At 39.8% G+C, this 16,310-nt stretch overlaps 1 protein-coding gene across 6 annotated transcripts in view; it reads left to right on the top strand.

Annotated features, from left to right (window-relative positions):
- Positions 1-265: 265 nt before the first annotated feature.
- Positions 266-16,310, top strand: part of sorcs2 (sortilin-related VPS10 domain containing receptor 2) — a 377,677-nt gene continuing 361,632 nt past the window's right edge. For all 6 annotated transcript variants that reach the window (XM_039609304.1, XM_039609303.1, XM_039609302.1 and 3 more), the window contains exon 1: positions 266-705. In XM_039609304.1, the coding sequence (XP_039465238.1) occupies positions 370-705 (336 nt within the window). In that variant the 5' untranslated portion in view covers positions 266-369. The remainder of the gene's footprint in view (positions 706-16,310) is intronic.

Genomic DNA, 16,310 nt, shown 5'->3' with positions numbered 1-16,310 from the left:
CTGTGACACTGATCACGGTCGAATTCAGTGTGAAACCAGCAAGAAACACATAATGTTGTTAAAAATAACGGCAGTGATTTTAGGCAGTGCTGCCGTCATGTTGGAACTCTTTATTTAGATGGATGGAGTGATGCGAGCTCACTGCAGCTGCAGGACAGCAGATGGCACCGCTGCATCGTCCTGTGGTTCGTACTTGGCACCGAGACTCGTCCACGTTGTTCTCACTGTCTGACTTCGCTCCAGTTCCCCTCCCTCTACCCTCCCTCACTCTCTCTTCCTCGGTTTACAGTATACACCTATCTATCTCCCACAAGCATCAGCAGTCTCTTCATCAGTCTCCGCGTTACGGGCGCTAGTACGGCGTAAAGCATGGCACCTCTGCGTCCTGAAGAACCGGGCTCATCCGCTGCGTACCTCTGCGTCTTTCTGTTGACCGTCTCGGCCTGGATGGCACTACCGGGACCCGTGCGCTGTGGCAGCGTGGCTTTAAACCGGCGAGGCTGGGAGGATCGCACGTTTGACTTGAACGGCGGAGAAAGAGGCTTCCTGCCGGGGCAGAAAGCAGTCGGGGCGGGGAGCACACCCCGCTTCAGAAGAGCCCTGTCCTGGGATAAACAAATGTCCCTGCTCAGCAGCTCGTTTGTGCTCAAAGGGGATGCGACCCACAACCAGGCGATGGTCCACTGGACAGGAGAGAACAGCAGCGTAAGTAGCCTCTCTCCTCATCCTGTCCCGTCTCGATCCACTGGTTCATGCACCATCCCTATAGCCCCTTCTTTGTCACCTTCCACCATCCGTCACTCCAGCGTCAGCGCACATCACTAGAAGTTATTGTTCTCGCAGTAGGCTGCTGCTGCTGCAGACGCACACTGCGCGCCTCTCAGGGAGGAGAGGCACGGTGTGGTTTTTATGCACCCAGGTGGTCCACCTGGAGGCGCGGTGGATGTTTAAAGGCTCCGGGCTTTGTTGAAGCATCAGGACTTTTTAATCGCTTCGTGCAGGGGGTGGGGGTGGCTCAGGGTCGCGAACATCTTGTTATTGCCTGTTTACTCTGCTCAGAGAAAGTCAAACATTCATAATGGAACGTATTATTACCGGTTTCCTTACTATGAACTCCCTTTTTTCGTACGTAACGTAATTGAAGTAAAAGGAAGAAATGGCTCATTTTAATTTGGGGCAGAGGCCAACCGGATGGGAGGCGGTTTAATGTTCACTTAGTGCCCCGGGTCACCCTGACCCCAATTTGAATTACAACCTCCCGTGCCATTGTGTACCATGACATTAGGAAGGAGTCCAAGGACGCACCGAGCGCACGGAGCCAGTGTGGAGACAAGGGGTGCGCGCTAAATAGACAGCTGGGCACTTGATTTAGTTACATGAAGCCATAACTGAAATATTGATGGAGCCTTTTATTCATGAATTTTGCAGTGCCTTGTTTATTTGTGGTTTGGAACCCAGTTTGGCTTAAACGAAAATGGATGTCCTAGTCTAGGCTACTTTTCTACGCCTTCACCGCCACTGTCTGTTTAAATAAAGCACATGTAGGGCAGATTTCAGACATTTGTGGCATATATATGACATAGATCCCCTTGACAGCATTTAACAATGCTGACAGTGGGGTCAAAACCCATAGCCTACATAGACATATTTTTTTTAGATAATCTGTGTTGTGGGTGAAACAGCCCAAAGTATGATACAGCTATTCTAAGAACATGCTGTGTTTTTTCTTAGCCTTCACTTTAATCACAGCAGCTACACTAAACAAGAGTAGTCTTTGTGATGTATACTGACAGAGGCTGGGGTGGGGAGGTGGAAAATGGTGTCTGGTGGGGACATCACTTGGAATGAGAGCCTTTTTGTCAGACTATCACATTAAATGTGTCCCTGGAGCTGTAACCACCCCTGGGGGTGGAAAAATAATGTGAAGGAGGAATTTCCTGAACTTTCATAACAAATTGATTGCTAAATAACATAATGTAACAAATGTAGGATTATGGAGGCTAACGAGAATTTAAAGGTCCTGCAGGCAGCTCTGCTTGTTGGTGGGTAGAAATGCAAGTAGAATTTAAGGTCAGTGCCAGTAGCTAGAGCTCTTGAAAGCACAGTAACTGGTGTTTGCTGTGGGAGAGAGATGGAATGATAATTTGAATGCAAGTGTCCTAAATTTTTAAGTAGGGGAGACCGGGGATAGTTGTAACATTTTTGACATTTCTGTCTGTAAATTGGAGCTCTTTTAAGGTAGTGGATTGAAAATTTAATGCAAAGTATTTACATGTCTCTGCTATTAAATAGTGCAGCTATTTTCTCTGCAGCACAATTACCCATTGCATGGTATGGTCTCAAACACAGAGTGAAATGTTACAATTAACCCCATAGTCTGGGTTAGTTGTAACATATCCTGGGGTGAAATGTAACACAATGAAATAAGGGTACTGACAAAACATTAACATGTAATCTTTTTTATTCAACACATGAATGCACTTAGAGCCATTTATGTAGCTATGTGTGTGTGTGACAGAATGCAGAAATCTAGCTTTTGAACATATTCCAACCCCACAAAAAAGACAAATGATGGAATTTTCTGCAACTGAATATATCATTAATTTTGGTTGGTCTTCCTTGAGTTTGGCCTCATTGGCTCAGTGGGCATTATAACCTACAACTCTTGCACCAACTTTTGAACATAACAGTGAAGCTGAAAAAATGTAGTTGTGCACTAGCATCGCAAATCCATTACTTTTTATCATGGCTTACCTTTGTGTGGTTTGCAAAGTGCTTCAGAAAGATGAGGAAATCTGTTTCTTGCACCCATCCTGATTTATTTCCACTACCAATACTTCCTACTGGTCCATCTCTGACACAGTGGTCTGCATAATGTATGTGTGGGAACACAAACAGTGGAGGAATTGTGTTGCATTAACCACATATACAAAGGCGACCAGTGAACCTCTCTCTGCTGATGTCGTTGCCCCAACTTGTTTAATATAAGTTAAAGTAATAGTGTGGTAAGTTGTAACATCTGCGTTATTGTTACAACTAACCCAGACTGCTGCTGTTACAACTGACCCAGACTCCTATAGCCATGAACTAGCTAACAATACAGCCAACGGCTAAAACATTAGCACTAAAGACCTACACAGAATATATCCCCATAGACATACAAATAACATAATTTAAGTTTGATGAGTTTAACTGCAAAGCAGATAATGCTATTAGAAATTGAAATAAAGTAGAAAAACTTACTTTTTGGCATACAAATTACTTTTTTTCGTGTTAAATTGTCTGTGTTTGACAAAATGTGCTGATTTTTCACATGTGATAGAAGAACTGAATTGGGCATGCACAGGATGAATCACATCATTTGAAACTTAGCCCTGATTGGAGAAATTGGAAGTGTTACAACTGACCCACGTTCCAACTATCCCCGGTCTCCCCTAGTCTAAACTATACTTTGTGTCCAGCTATTATGTGTTGTTGTTTTTTAAACTTTTCTAAAGGATTACTTGTGGAAACTAAGTCTAAGCCTTAAGCCTCTATATGGGTGTTTCCAGTGGCTGTGGTTGGCTAAATTCATCCTATAATGATGTTTTTCTGTTCTTTTTTTTTTTAGCAGGTTGAAAATGGTTGGTTTTAAATGGTTTCTATAAAAATTCTAATGTTACGTGCTTGTTAGAACTGCTTTTGATGTGAAGTTTTTATTCTAATTGGAAAGGATGAACTAGCATGCTATGCTTGATTTCATTGGGAATGTTAGCACTAATTAGCTTAACTCAATGGTGGCATTAAAAGCAGCTAGATGTTACTCTTTTGACAAGATCATCAAAGCCCTGATAAATAATAAGAAGGTGTTAATATATATTTTTTTTCTAAAAACAATAACACAACAAATCAAAGCAAAAATAAATAAATTTATTCAGACAACAGTACATTTTACTGATTCTTTAGTAAATATAGTTATTAATATCAGTTTGAGATCAGAGTCTGGTTTGAAATAATGAATGTGCTCAAACAAACAGCTGAAAGTCACTACTGAGAGCAACTCGCTACAATTCAGTAATGACTTGAGGGATTATACTACTTTGGCATTTAAGACGGGGCATTTAAGTAATAAAAAATTGACATTCTCCCAGTGGACTCTAGCCTATCTTGCAATGAACTTCCTGTCTTCATCTCTTCTTCTTCTTCTGTTTTTTTTTAATCGAGGCAATTTGTCCTCGGGGATCTTAGTGCTCAGACTCTGCCAGCCATTGGAACTCCAAGTTTGACTTATCCTCAATTAACTTGGTGTGGGTATGTACTCTGAAAGGTCGATGAGACTGAGTTCATCCCAGCCTAATAAACACAGAAAAATGGTGCCATTCAATTTCCCTAAGGCTGACATTTATGAACAGCAAGCAGATTGATGGAAAGGAAAAATGAATTTCTGCCAATCTTCTTGTTTCATGATGTCATTTTTGCATCTTTGATGTTCCAAATGTAATTCCTTGATGAAAGGGTCAGGAGTGCAGGAGACTGAATTGTCACATCTGTCTTGATGATGGCTTGTCAGAGATGTAATAGAGACCACCTAGCAGTTAAAAAAAAAGGATAACATGCATGCCTTCCTTTAGTTATTCGGGCTAATTACTGCATGTAATGTGTATATGCTGTTCTGGGCCCCGTCAACTTCTGACCAGACTACAAAGTGTTTTTGTGACTTATTCAGGTACCTTTATAGTAAAAGTACTGTCATTAAAAATAGTTTGCTCTGTGTACTCTCTTCTGTCCCCGTGGCAACTGTCACTTTACTTGGGAAATCCTTGATTGGTCAATTGATGGCTTAGAGCATAAAAGAGCCTTCCCTCAGGCTACCTCCAGAGGTGTCTTTGAAGAACAGAGAACACCGTTATATGTGTGTGTGAGAGAGGCTGCTTTAGAACAACAGAGCAGTGAGAAGAGGTGGAATTTAGATCCAGACAGAATCAGTACAGCAGTAAAAATTATTTTCAGTCCAAGTTCTACCTAATTGGTATTTAATAATCCAAAATGGAACATGTTAAAGGTCACAGCTCCTTGAAAATATTCATGAACCACAAAACGACTGAGAAGATAAAATAATAAGTAAATAAATAAATAACCAGATAAACCACTACTACTTAGCTGATTATCCAGTGTATTATATGTCTGTAATTGTAAATATAAATGCACTGTGTGTCTCTTATTAAGTAAATACAGTTAGATACCATATATATTTGGACACTGACACAAGTGTAGTTTTTTTTTTTACCTGTTTACTGACACATACATGTATTCCAATTATAGTTATATAACGTACATGGACATAATGTGTAAAATGTGAGCTTTCATTTGAGGATATCCACATTCAAATTGGAGGAAGGGTTTAGGAGTTCCTGCTCCTTAACATGTGGCACCTTCTTTTAAAAGGATCAAAAATTGTTGGACAATTGACTATTTAATGGATGGGCATGGGCAATTTCTTCATTATGTCAATATTAAAAGGCCTGAAGTTGATTTGACTTGTGGTGCTTGCATTGGGAAGATTTTGTTGTGAACAGATAACATGCAGTCAAAGGAGCTCTCCATGCAGGTGAAACAAGCCCTCCGTAAGCTGCAAAAACAGAACAATACAATCCGAGAAATTGTCTTGATGCATGCTCAATCATGCAATCACACTGAAGACTAAACTTCAGACAGAAGGGCCGACAAACAAACAGCAGCTGACAGCGGCTGTAGTAAAGGCCTGGCAGAGCCTTAAAAAGGATGAAACCCAGCATCTGGTGATGTCAATGAGTTCAAAACTTCAGGCTTTCATTGCCATCAAAGGGTTTTTCAACCAAGTATTAGAAATGAACATTTAATTTTTGGTTATTTAATTTGTCCAATTACTTTTGAGCCCCTGAAATGAAGGGATTGTGTTAAAAAATTCTTTAGTTCATCACATTTTTATACAATCTTTTAGTTCAACCCACTGAATTAAAGCTGAAAGTCTGCACTTCAACTGCATCTGAGTTGTTTCACTTAAAATTAATTGTGCTAATGTACAGGACCAAGATTAGAAAAAGTTTGAAAAGTTCACTGTCCAAATATTTATGGACCTAACTGTATGAAAGAGAAAAGAAAGCAGCAGGCTTGTTATATCACACACTTTCAGGTTGATTGAATTCTTTTATCTGCACTACCATTGAGTTATTTCTCAATGTTAAAATTCGCTATTTAAACCTGCCCCTGCTGCTGAAATAGCCATTGTGATGAAATTCTTAATTGCTTTTCATGGAAATCAAGTTGTTATTAATGATAAGAAAATTCTCCCTTTTCCAGAATACAAGAGAACTCACCAAATTACTTGCAATGGCACCACATACATTTATTTACCCAGTGACTGATTGTGTTTTACCCAAATATTGCTCATATTCAGAGAAATGTTCAAAGAAAGGTATATTCACATATCTCACTATTATATTACAAATATAATAGTAGTAGTTATATGGACGTGGAGTGATTTCTATATGACACTACTAATGATGTATAGTCCATTAAATTGCTTCAGTCCTTCCATAAACTGAAAATGAGACAGCATGTCAATCATAATGTTGATCAAGTTGAAAAATGTACTAAATGAATATTATGTTTTAACCAATAAGACTTCAAACTAACAATTGAGACCACAGATACATCAGGAAAGTGTTTGCCTGAGTCATAGGTTAAGGTATCTGAATTTTATACAACTGAAGTTCTTTTTGAAGCCAGAGGATCTGCTCCCTGCGGATCATTAAAAGGAATGCAGGTTTAGGGAAGCACTGAACTGGAGTCACATTGGATGGAGTGATAAAACCAGACTTCTGAATGATGGAAACCTCCGCTATTGAAAGCACTGTCTTTGTGATTCTCTCTCTCGGCTCTCTCTCCCTGACTTGTCGACTAGCCTGGGGGAATTCTGTGTTTTTTCTCTTGCTTTATTTCTAGGTCCTCTCTGTGGTGATGTGAAGCATTAATGTCTGCATGTGTGTCCCTGATGTGCGCATCTGTACTGGCTGGGAAACAGCCCTCAATATTTAGTAGAGTTTCTCTATTAATTTTTTGTGGATTGATTGTTTTGTGGCAATAACATCGGCATGTCAGTCACACTTCTTTTAAATTTGCAAGCCTATGTGTGCGCTTTCATATGTCCCTGCTGTTGCTGATTTTTTTTTAAATTTATACAGCTCCAAATCACAACAACAGTTGCCTCAAGGCACTTTATATTGTAAGGTAGACCCTACAATAAAGAGAGAAACCCAAAAATCATATGACCCCCTATGAGAAAATGCTTTTGCGACAGTGGGAAGGAAAAACTCCCTTTTAACAGGAAGAAACCTCCAGCAGAACCAGGCTCAGGGCGGCCGTCTCACTGGTTGGGGTGAGAGAAGACCACTTTGAAGACCATTGTGGTCTGAAAACTCTTGTTCACTCTGTCTTTAAACCTAACCCTAATCCTAAGGCCACATTTTGGAGTAAAGCAGAATTTATATATTTTTTGTTGTATGCTGAATGTTGGGCAGCATGGTCATGCGGTGCTTAGCACTGTTGCCTTGTAACAAGAAATTTGTAGGTTCAATTCCACCATTTGTCCTGGGTGGACTGTGTGGGCTTTGCCTGCACTCCCCTGTATACGTTGGTACCCCAGCTTCCTCCCACAGCTCAAAGACTTGCAGTTAGTAGGGTTAGGTATACTTTGAATGGTTGTCGGTTTCTCTATGCCAGGGGTCGGCAACCCGCGGCTCCGGAGCCACATGCGGCTCTTTAGTCCTTATACTGCGGCTCCGCGTGGTTTGGGCAAATAAATTAGAAGTATTTAGCTGAAGTGTATTTTATTTATGTTAGTTCTTTTTAACTCGTAGTTCTAAATTGGAAGATTATTGTGATATTGAAATATAAAAATAAAATTATATTCTATTATTTTTGCATCGCTCAAAATAAGAGTCACACTCGCGGAAGCCGGTATACCCGCCGAAACGCCGTGCATTTATCGAGACTTTCAACCCCAGGTATAGGCCAATTATGGATCTTCGGATCCACATTATGTCAGCAGCTGTTCTCCACCGTGAACTGTTAAAGACAAACACCGTTCACGCCTGACAGATGACAGCTTACAGTCCTGCGTAAACTGACTTCGTATAGCCCCGATTTGCGGACTCTGTGCGCAGAGGTTCAGGAGCAGAAGTCCCATTGTAAACAAATCATGGCAGACCCGACGATGTTTCCATGAGCATGCTTTTGAGCATCTCTTTATTGAGCACTTTTCACACACGGTTGCTGTACGCATACAGCCGGCTATAGCTTTTCAGCTCACAGCCCGACATACACCACCAACAACACAACAGCACAGATAGGGCAGACGTAAAGGCAGCGAGGCGTGATTGCGGGTGTCGCTCAGGTGTGTCCGCCTCCCCTGCAGCGGCGCTGCAAACCACGCCCCCGCATGCATTAACCAGGTAAAATACATATTTAGGCAGAATTTTGCAAATATCTATTTTTCATTTTTCAGCAGCATAGTGCTTTTTTCCAATTATTTTTTAAGAGTCAGGTCAAGGCTCCAAAAGCCCAAAGGCGATATAAGGGTGGCGGCTGACAACAGTTTTTGTTTGCTACATGGATCATTTTAGCAGGTTGGTGTCTCTGCTTTTGTTATATTTCTTTAAGAGTTCAAAATGTGTTGATTACATAAATATAATTTAATTTTCTCTGTAGCACTTCATGGATTTCATAAGCAGCACACCTTAGTTGTTCACACAAAGCATAAAGATAAAAAACAATATATACAGTGTTATCTTCATTTTAGATGTCAAAAAGTATTTGCGGCTCCCAGTGTTTTCTTTTGCGTGGAAACCGGGTCCAAATGGCTCTTTGGGTGTAAAAGGTTGCAGACCCCTGCTCTATGCTAATCTGTTACTGACTGGCAAGCTGTCCACAGTGTACGTATGGAACAATTTGGACAGTGTTGGGGAGTAATGGAATACATACGTTATGTATTTAAAATGCAAAATATGAGTAACTGTATTCCGGTACAGTTACTGTTTAAAAAGGTGGTATTCAGAATACAGTTACTTAATTGAAATAAATGCGGCGGTCTTTTCCTATTTCATATGTTAGTCTATGCCCTCTCTATGTTTGGTAATTCCACGCCCAAACAAACAAAACACACATTAAGAAGCTCTAATGCCTGTGTCTCAATCTCGCGGTCCAGGTCACCTCTACTTGCGGTCCGCATAATGACATGAAAAAATATTTTTAAAAATTATTTAATATGAAGGCAATAGGCAGAGTGTTACAGGCATAGCCCTAAAGAATGTAGCCTCATGGGAAGTGTAGTCCGTGCTGCAGGGAGAATGGACTGCCATACCCGTTATGTGTCTGTGAGCGCGAGGGAGGGAGAAAAGGGAGAGCCGAAAACGGGAGAAACGGGAGACGGAAGCATGTAAATATAATAATAACCACTGCAGCCAAAAAGAGTGCCTGACGAGCCCAGTTGTAAGTAAGCTACTAAGAATTTGACTGTACACTGTGTTCGTGTTTTCCAGTAAGTTCCGTTGGAGCAGCCTTTCAATGCCTCTCTCGGTCTCTCGCTATCAAAGTTGACCCAGACAACAAAGCAAAGCTAGTTTTCAGCTAGGAGCCCAACACGAACCCGACGTATTAACCAGAGGTCCCTTTACTACGGTTCGGAGCCGCGGACCCGTTTAATATACGCGCGGAATAGTTTTCCATACGAGATCAGTGCAAAAAGTGCAGCCTTACCTAATGTCCACCCTACTGTTACTCATTTTATATTAACATGTAAAAATCTAGTTGGCATTGGTATGGCGAGTAGCCTTCAGTAATAGTAATAAATCACACAGCAATAGTAGCTACATTCATGTAGTTGTTAAAAGCATGATAATATATTAACTAATCCAAAGTATTCAGAATACATTAGACTCATTGAGTAACGTAATGGAATACGTTACAAAATACATTTTGGGGCATGTATTCTGTAATCTGTAGTGAAATACATTTTAAAAGTAACCTTCCCAACACTGAATTTGGGTGCAAACCACATTCCCAACTAGGGGTGCAACCAAATAATTTCTTATATAGAATATCAGTCAGATATTGACTCAAAGTGATTGAGTGGAAATCTGTCACAATCTATTTAATTACATTTTACATCACTCTGCCCAAAGCAAATGTACCACTCTTAGTAGCATGACTGAAAACTATTTTCAGCTGCTTCCTTGTCACAAGGGTCCCACAGCAGTTGGCACTGCATGTTTGAATTGGCAGAGTTTTACACCAGATGCCCTTCCCTAAGCAAATCCAAAGGGGGATTTGTACCTCTGGCTGGAATTGAACCGGCAACCATAGCGAATATGTAGTAGCACGACTAAAAGTCCTAATGTCAACCTAAAGATGGCACTAGATCAGGAATGAAATTTAAGTCTAAGTGATGCACAGCAGTGAATCGCTTACCTCTGTCATGCTCCTTGTCATTGCACATAGAATGTGCAATGAGTATACCTAAGTATACTCATCCTTCTTTTTTACCCTTTTCAGTCTATTCCTCAATTGATAGTATGACGTTAATGTTATCATCAACATTAACTGTTGTTTTTGCGTTGCATATGTACAGAATATTAGGTAATGCCACCTTTAACACACCATCCCCATTGGATACCTTGCTGACACCATCTTCAGATTGCATGCATCATTTCAGCCAGTTGGGTCCGGGGATTATCTGTCTGCTGCATACGTCTTATCTAAACATCACATTGGTTGAATTTAAATAGAGTACTTAGAGGGAGCTGGTTTCATAATAAGGTTGCTTTCCTTTATTTGCATGCAAAATCATGGCTCATGCAGGTGTGTACACATAGACACACACACGTCCAAGCTGTAACAATACGTGGCCATATTCTTAACATGCACGCGCACACACACATTCTAGGTCTCTTGGGTCCTGACTCAATGTGAAAGGCATTTGTTCACGCTTCACATACTGAACAGACAGTTCATTTGGCCCCTGGTCGTTCTGCGGTGGAAAATTGTTTGCACATGTGAGGAGAGCCTTTCTCGTCATTTATCTTGTCTGTCCTCATTGGTCCTGCTTAAAAAGATACTCCATAGCCCAGACTGTAAATCGTCAGAGCTGTTTGCTCACTTCTCCTCTATCTCTGTTTAAAATGAATCCCACACTGTCTCCAAATTATAAAGTGCACTATCACCACAACACGCTTGCCAACCAGCAAGGCCTTCAGGACACATCTAAGCATGTCACAGTGTCACTCCACAGTATTGAATGGCTCCTGGCTTCATTGTCAATTGATGCTTGCTGTGCATAATGTTACTGTAAGGGTTTGGACGATATATCTCTGTCATCTTATGTCATCCCAGGACTGCTTTAAAATATTAAATGTTCCAAAAAATATATTTTGAATTACAAAAAGTCTAAGCCACTTTTGCAGAATAATAATGTTAGTTCAATATTTTCTTAGTGGATTGTGACCAGAATTTCTTTGGGATATCCAGCTATATTCCAGCATGCAAAACACAGGAATTGTCTGTGACTACACTATTATTGTTTCATACTAATTCCATCTACAACATGACAGTTGACATTTTGATGATTTATGTTCTTTATCATGAAAATAGATTGCTATTGTGACCAAATCCATTAATCACAGTGAAGGAGTAAGATTATAATTTTATCAGAATTCCCTTCAGAAATTGACCAAGGTGCTTCATTACTCTTGATGCCAGTGGAGATCTGTATACTGGTGAAATAAAATCTTTATACTAAGTGAAAATACATGATATGACAAACATTCTAAGTAAACTTGCCTTATTGTTACTTTGTGAATATTATAGCAATTTAAGTGGTTGAAGTCAAAAACATACCAACATAAATATGTAACTTAAACGAGTGTCAGGTTTAGCTACTCACAACCACATCACTTAAATCTAATCTGGCTATCTAACACTGCAGGATGGTGATAGTCCTGAGTGTGAAGCACGATGTGCATATATCTATTGGCACAATTAACACAGACTACAAGTGCAAGTTAATTATCTGAAAAATAAAAGCACAGCAGACCATCAAGCTCATTGTTCAGTAAGATCTTTATCCGAAGTCTTCATCAGCGTTGGCACATGGCTGCTCTTTGCCACTTGGCGGTAGGTAGTGTTTGCCGATTCGATGCTATGGTTGACTTGCTAACGAGACCTTGGAAAAGTACATGCGGCAGCATGCTACTGTAGTGTTACTGTCTAATTAAGTGTTCGGTGACACCAGGCAGATGCTGGTTGCCCAGGAGCTAAATAAAAGCATTGAATCACCTTTGAGTTGGAGGCTATTCTGAGGCTGCTGGCGTCAGTGCTCACAGACTGCTTGCTCTGTATTGAGGTGCATCTGTATGTGAGGTGCATTGTTATCCAACTATTCTCTTTTCCTGTATGCTCTTTAATTTGTTTTCTGGCTGGAAACCTTCAAAGACTTTTAAAGTTACTCAAGATGTGTGTTTACTTGTGTATTTGTACATGCGATGGATCAGAGGGATACTGGTTACCAGAGCGGCTGCCAAAACAGCTAGTTGGCAAACTGCAGGACACAAGAAAGCCCCTCGTCTGCTTGAACATTCAAATTTTCAGCCCTTTGTTACGGTGCAAAAATATTGTCAGCATGTGTTCATTGTTTTTCCAGATTTGTCCCTGTAAACAGAGGGCTCTCTTTTCTCCTTCGTTCCCTGTTGTTTTGTGCTCCTCTAAATGTCTTCTGCAGCTCAGCTGTCATGGTCGAAAGTTCCTGTTCGTGTTGCCCTGGTAACCTACATTGGAATCCTGTCAGGGTCTTCCAGTGGTTTGGTTCCTGATATGAATTTAGAATGGCCCCTCACCATGCACGTCTCTGAGGTCCTGCATATTTTATGTAGAGCTCTGGCATAAATATATGCCAGTCATATTGAGATTGTCAGGTGAAACCCTTGTACCTCCAAGCGTGAACTTTTCACTAACAAAGGAATGTGACCTTTGGCTTTGAGGCAACCGTCGTATTGGATTCTGACAATATTTGTTAGTCTTTGTCTCTCAAAGTCAGATATCTGGACGACCAGCATGATATTTCCAGTGTTTGGATTCATGGTTCTCTTTGCGTGATTTCATTATAAGTTTAGTGGTCTGCTGACCTCTTTTACAATTAGGACAAACACCATATTAGATCAACATTAATTACCGAAGAGTTCATGGGACTAAACCTTTGTATTCATGGTGTCCAGAGGATAAATGCTTTCATGATAAATTAGATTTATCGTGAAAGCATTTAGAGTAGATGGCACAGAGCACCATAATGTTCCCCACTGGATGCTTCATTGAGCGCTTTTCACACTTTTACTGTCATTTGGTTACTGGTTACTTAGGCAAAAATATAAGCGTTACACACAGTGTTATAACCTGTGTCTTGTGATCTAAAGCAGATAAAGTTCACAAATATGAATTTTATTCATCTCCCAAGGACAGCCCCTTATATATACTGTATTATATTATATTATATTATATTATATTATATTATATTATATTATATTATATTATATTATATTATATTATATTATATTCATTGGCCTCTTCATGAGTGTTATCCTTTTGGGTGTAAATAAAAAAAAAACTGTCAACAGATGATTGAAAATGAACTCTTGAAAAGACCAGTTAACTTTTCACACAGTTTTTATGGCAATTAAAATGCATAGATATATAAGGCTTGCTGTTTTTTTGTAGGGTTGTTGTATGTTGTGTGTGTGAGGGGTGGTGGGAAATGTTTGCCTGCCTCCAGCCATCGGAGGACTAGTGGGAAAACTCTCCCTATAGCGCCCCTCTGAGAATTGTGAAATGCAGTCCAGCAGGGTTTCTCCAGTATTTCGCGTTCACAGTAACACACTTAGAGATTGGATCTTCTTTCCTTTGTGCTAAGCCTTTGCCTTTCTATCAGCCCCCCTCAGAATCTGAATCCCACCTCTCCCTGTGGACTGGGTTTATTTTCATTTTCTTTTGTAAGCCAATTGTGCAACAACAGCATGAAGCCTTTCACGCAAGCCAGGCATCAAGAAGAATTGTCCTTGTTTTGGGTGGCAATTGCTGAAGCCAAATACAAAAATACATAGTAAATGCATAAAGTTTAAAACTTCACCATTATGTTTGATTTTTATTTATTCATTTTTTTTAAGTTCAAGTTTTTTTTTTACACCTTGCCTCGGAGTCCACTAAAAGTTGTACAAAAAAAAAGAAAAAATTAATTCCCCAGTCTGTGACTTGGATGCAGTGTCAATTGGCAGTGTTGATGGGGGTTTGTCCACTGTGTTTCTTGTGGACAAACCACATGAAACACAGGCGATGCAGCATCTACAAGAAGAATTTAGGGTGTGTCATACTTTCATATCCTGACAAATGAAGTGGAAGCTGAGAAACACTCAACTTGGGCTTCAGTGACCTCTTAGTTGTGCCAGAAGCTGATCTCCTCCACGTCATGCTGCACTGATGTCAATATCAATTTTATCTGTATTGCACATTTCATTCCATGTAAACTCAATGTGCTTATCAAAAGAAATAAAAACATAATTATTTTTAAATGAATTGGGTATTTTAACAAATGATCTTAGGCTTTCTGATTTTCATGAGCTATAAGCCATAATCATCAAAATTACAAATTAAATCACAAATTTGAATTTTAAATTTAATTACATTTACACAAAAACATCCTAAAATATTTGACTTTATGTGTAATGAATATAGAATATATGAAAGTTTACTTAATTCAAATAAATTATAACTTCTTGACAATATTTAGGTTTTTTTTTTAAATACACTAGTCTTACCTGGGCAATGTGGATTAGCACCTAGCATCATGAACGTTTTCTCCTTTATTTTGAAAGGCTCTACGAGGCCCAGTCATGCACTCCTTCTGGCTTATATTCACTCAGACTAATTCGATTTTTCACACCCTTTCTTTTTACTTAAAACAGTATTAATTAAAGGTTCTCTGGTGATTCCTTGTGGATGAACGACATGCTTTTCAAAATGGGAATTCTGAGGATTCTGTGAAATGCTCTTTTTATCATTGTGAGAATCTGTGTAAATGGATTTCAGAAAAATGCAAGGGAGCTTCTTCAGGTTTACATCCAAGGGACCCAATTTTGCGTTTTTAGAGAAATTATTTTATAGTTGATGTAGTTTAATAGTTTTCCTGCTTTCCTGATTGGGTGAAAATTTACCTTAATACTAAAGTCCAGGTTTGAAGTCAAACCTGTATGCAATTCAAAGCAACCTTGCCTCCCAGGTTCAGGAATGATGTTCTCTCTAGCTGTGCTCGCATAGCACACTGACACACACCTACACACAAGTCGATTCGAAGCAGTAAAAACAGGAATTATCCATGTGTTGATGGACATGAAGCTTGCCAGTAATAATTCTCTTTCCCTGAAAAAAAAAAAAGTGGGCTGAATGTTTGTGACTCATGTTGATAGCAATTAGCACACCGGTGTATCATGGGAGGTGTGGTGTTGGTGGCGAGCATGTGTGGGAGGGAAGGAAATGAAAGAAGGGAAAAAAGGAGAACAGGCAAACAGTAACTGTGCACCGAGGCTTCTTTTATCTAAACTCTGCATACTCCTCGGTTGGTTTTTAACAAATGTGCTGTCAAAAACAGTGGTTGTTTTACATGAAAAAGACAAGGCCATGCGCTGTGATCTGACGCTGGCAACAATATAACGGGCTCCCAGGCTGCTACTTGCAGCTTGCGCTCTGCCTGTGTCTCTCGTCCTCTCTGTGTGCTTTACTTTTGGTTGATTGAAAGGAGATGTGCGCCAGTGAGTGAAAATAAAGATGCAAAGGAGCGACAAATTCACTTAATGTTTGGAGTGCAGCTTGTCACAACAGTGGCATCAGGTGATTGCAGTCTGCATTGTAAAAGAAGAAGTTGGCAAGATTCTAAAAATAGTCTTAAATACAAACCAGGGGTGATTATGTGGCTTTTAATTGGCAGGTTAGATATTTTAGTGCAAGGTGTCCATCTATGGATGCACCAGTAAGCACAAGTATTTCTTCTTTTTCCTTCTTTCTAACACAGTTCTGCAGTTCTGGTTAGGAAGCAGAAGATAGCACACATATGCCAAATAAAGCAAACAAAAAAAGGACTCGGTTAAAAGGTCAGAAATGCAGGAAAAAGGTAAACTATTACAAGAAATCCTAAGAAGAGACACCAAAATTCAACCTTGATATCATTATGTCTGCAAAAAGTTCCAAAATCCTAAAAC

This window comes from Oreochromis aureus, linkage group 3 (assembly GCF_013358895.1).
Source record: "Oreochromis aureus strain Israel breed Guangdong linkage group 3, ZZ_aureus, whole genome shotgun sequence".
Taxonomy (NCBI): domain Eukaryota; kingdom Metazoa; phylum Chordata; class Actinopteri; order Cichliformes; family Cichlidae; genus Oreochromis; species Oreochromis aureus.
The sequence above is the reverse complement of the archived record's forward strand: the minus strand, read 5'-3'. Positions and strand labels throughout refer to the sequence as shown.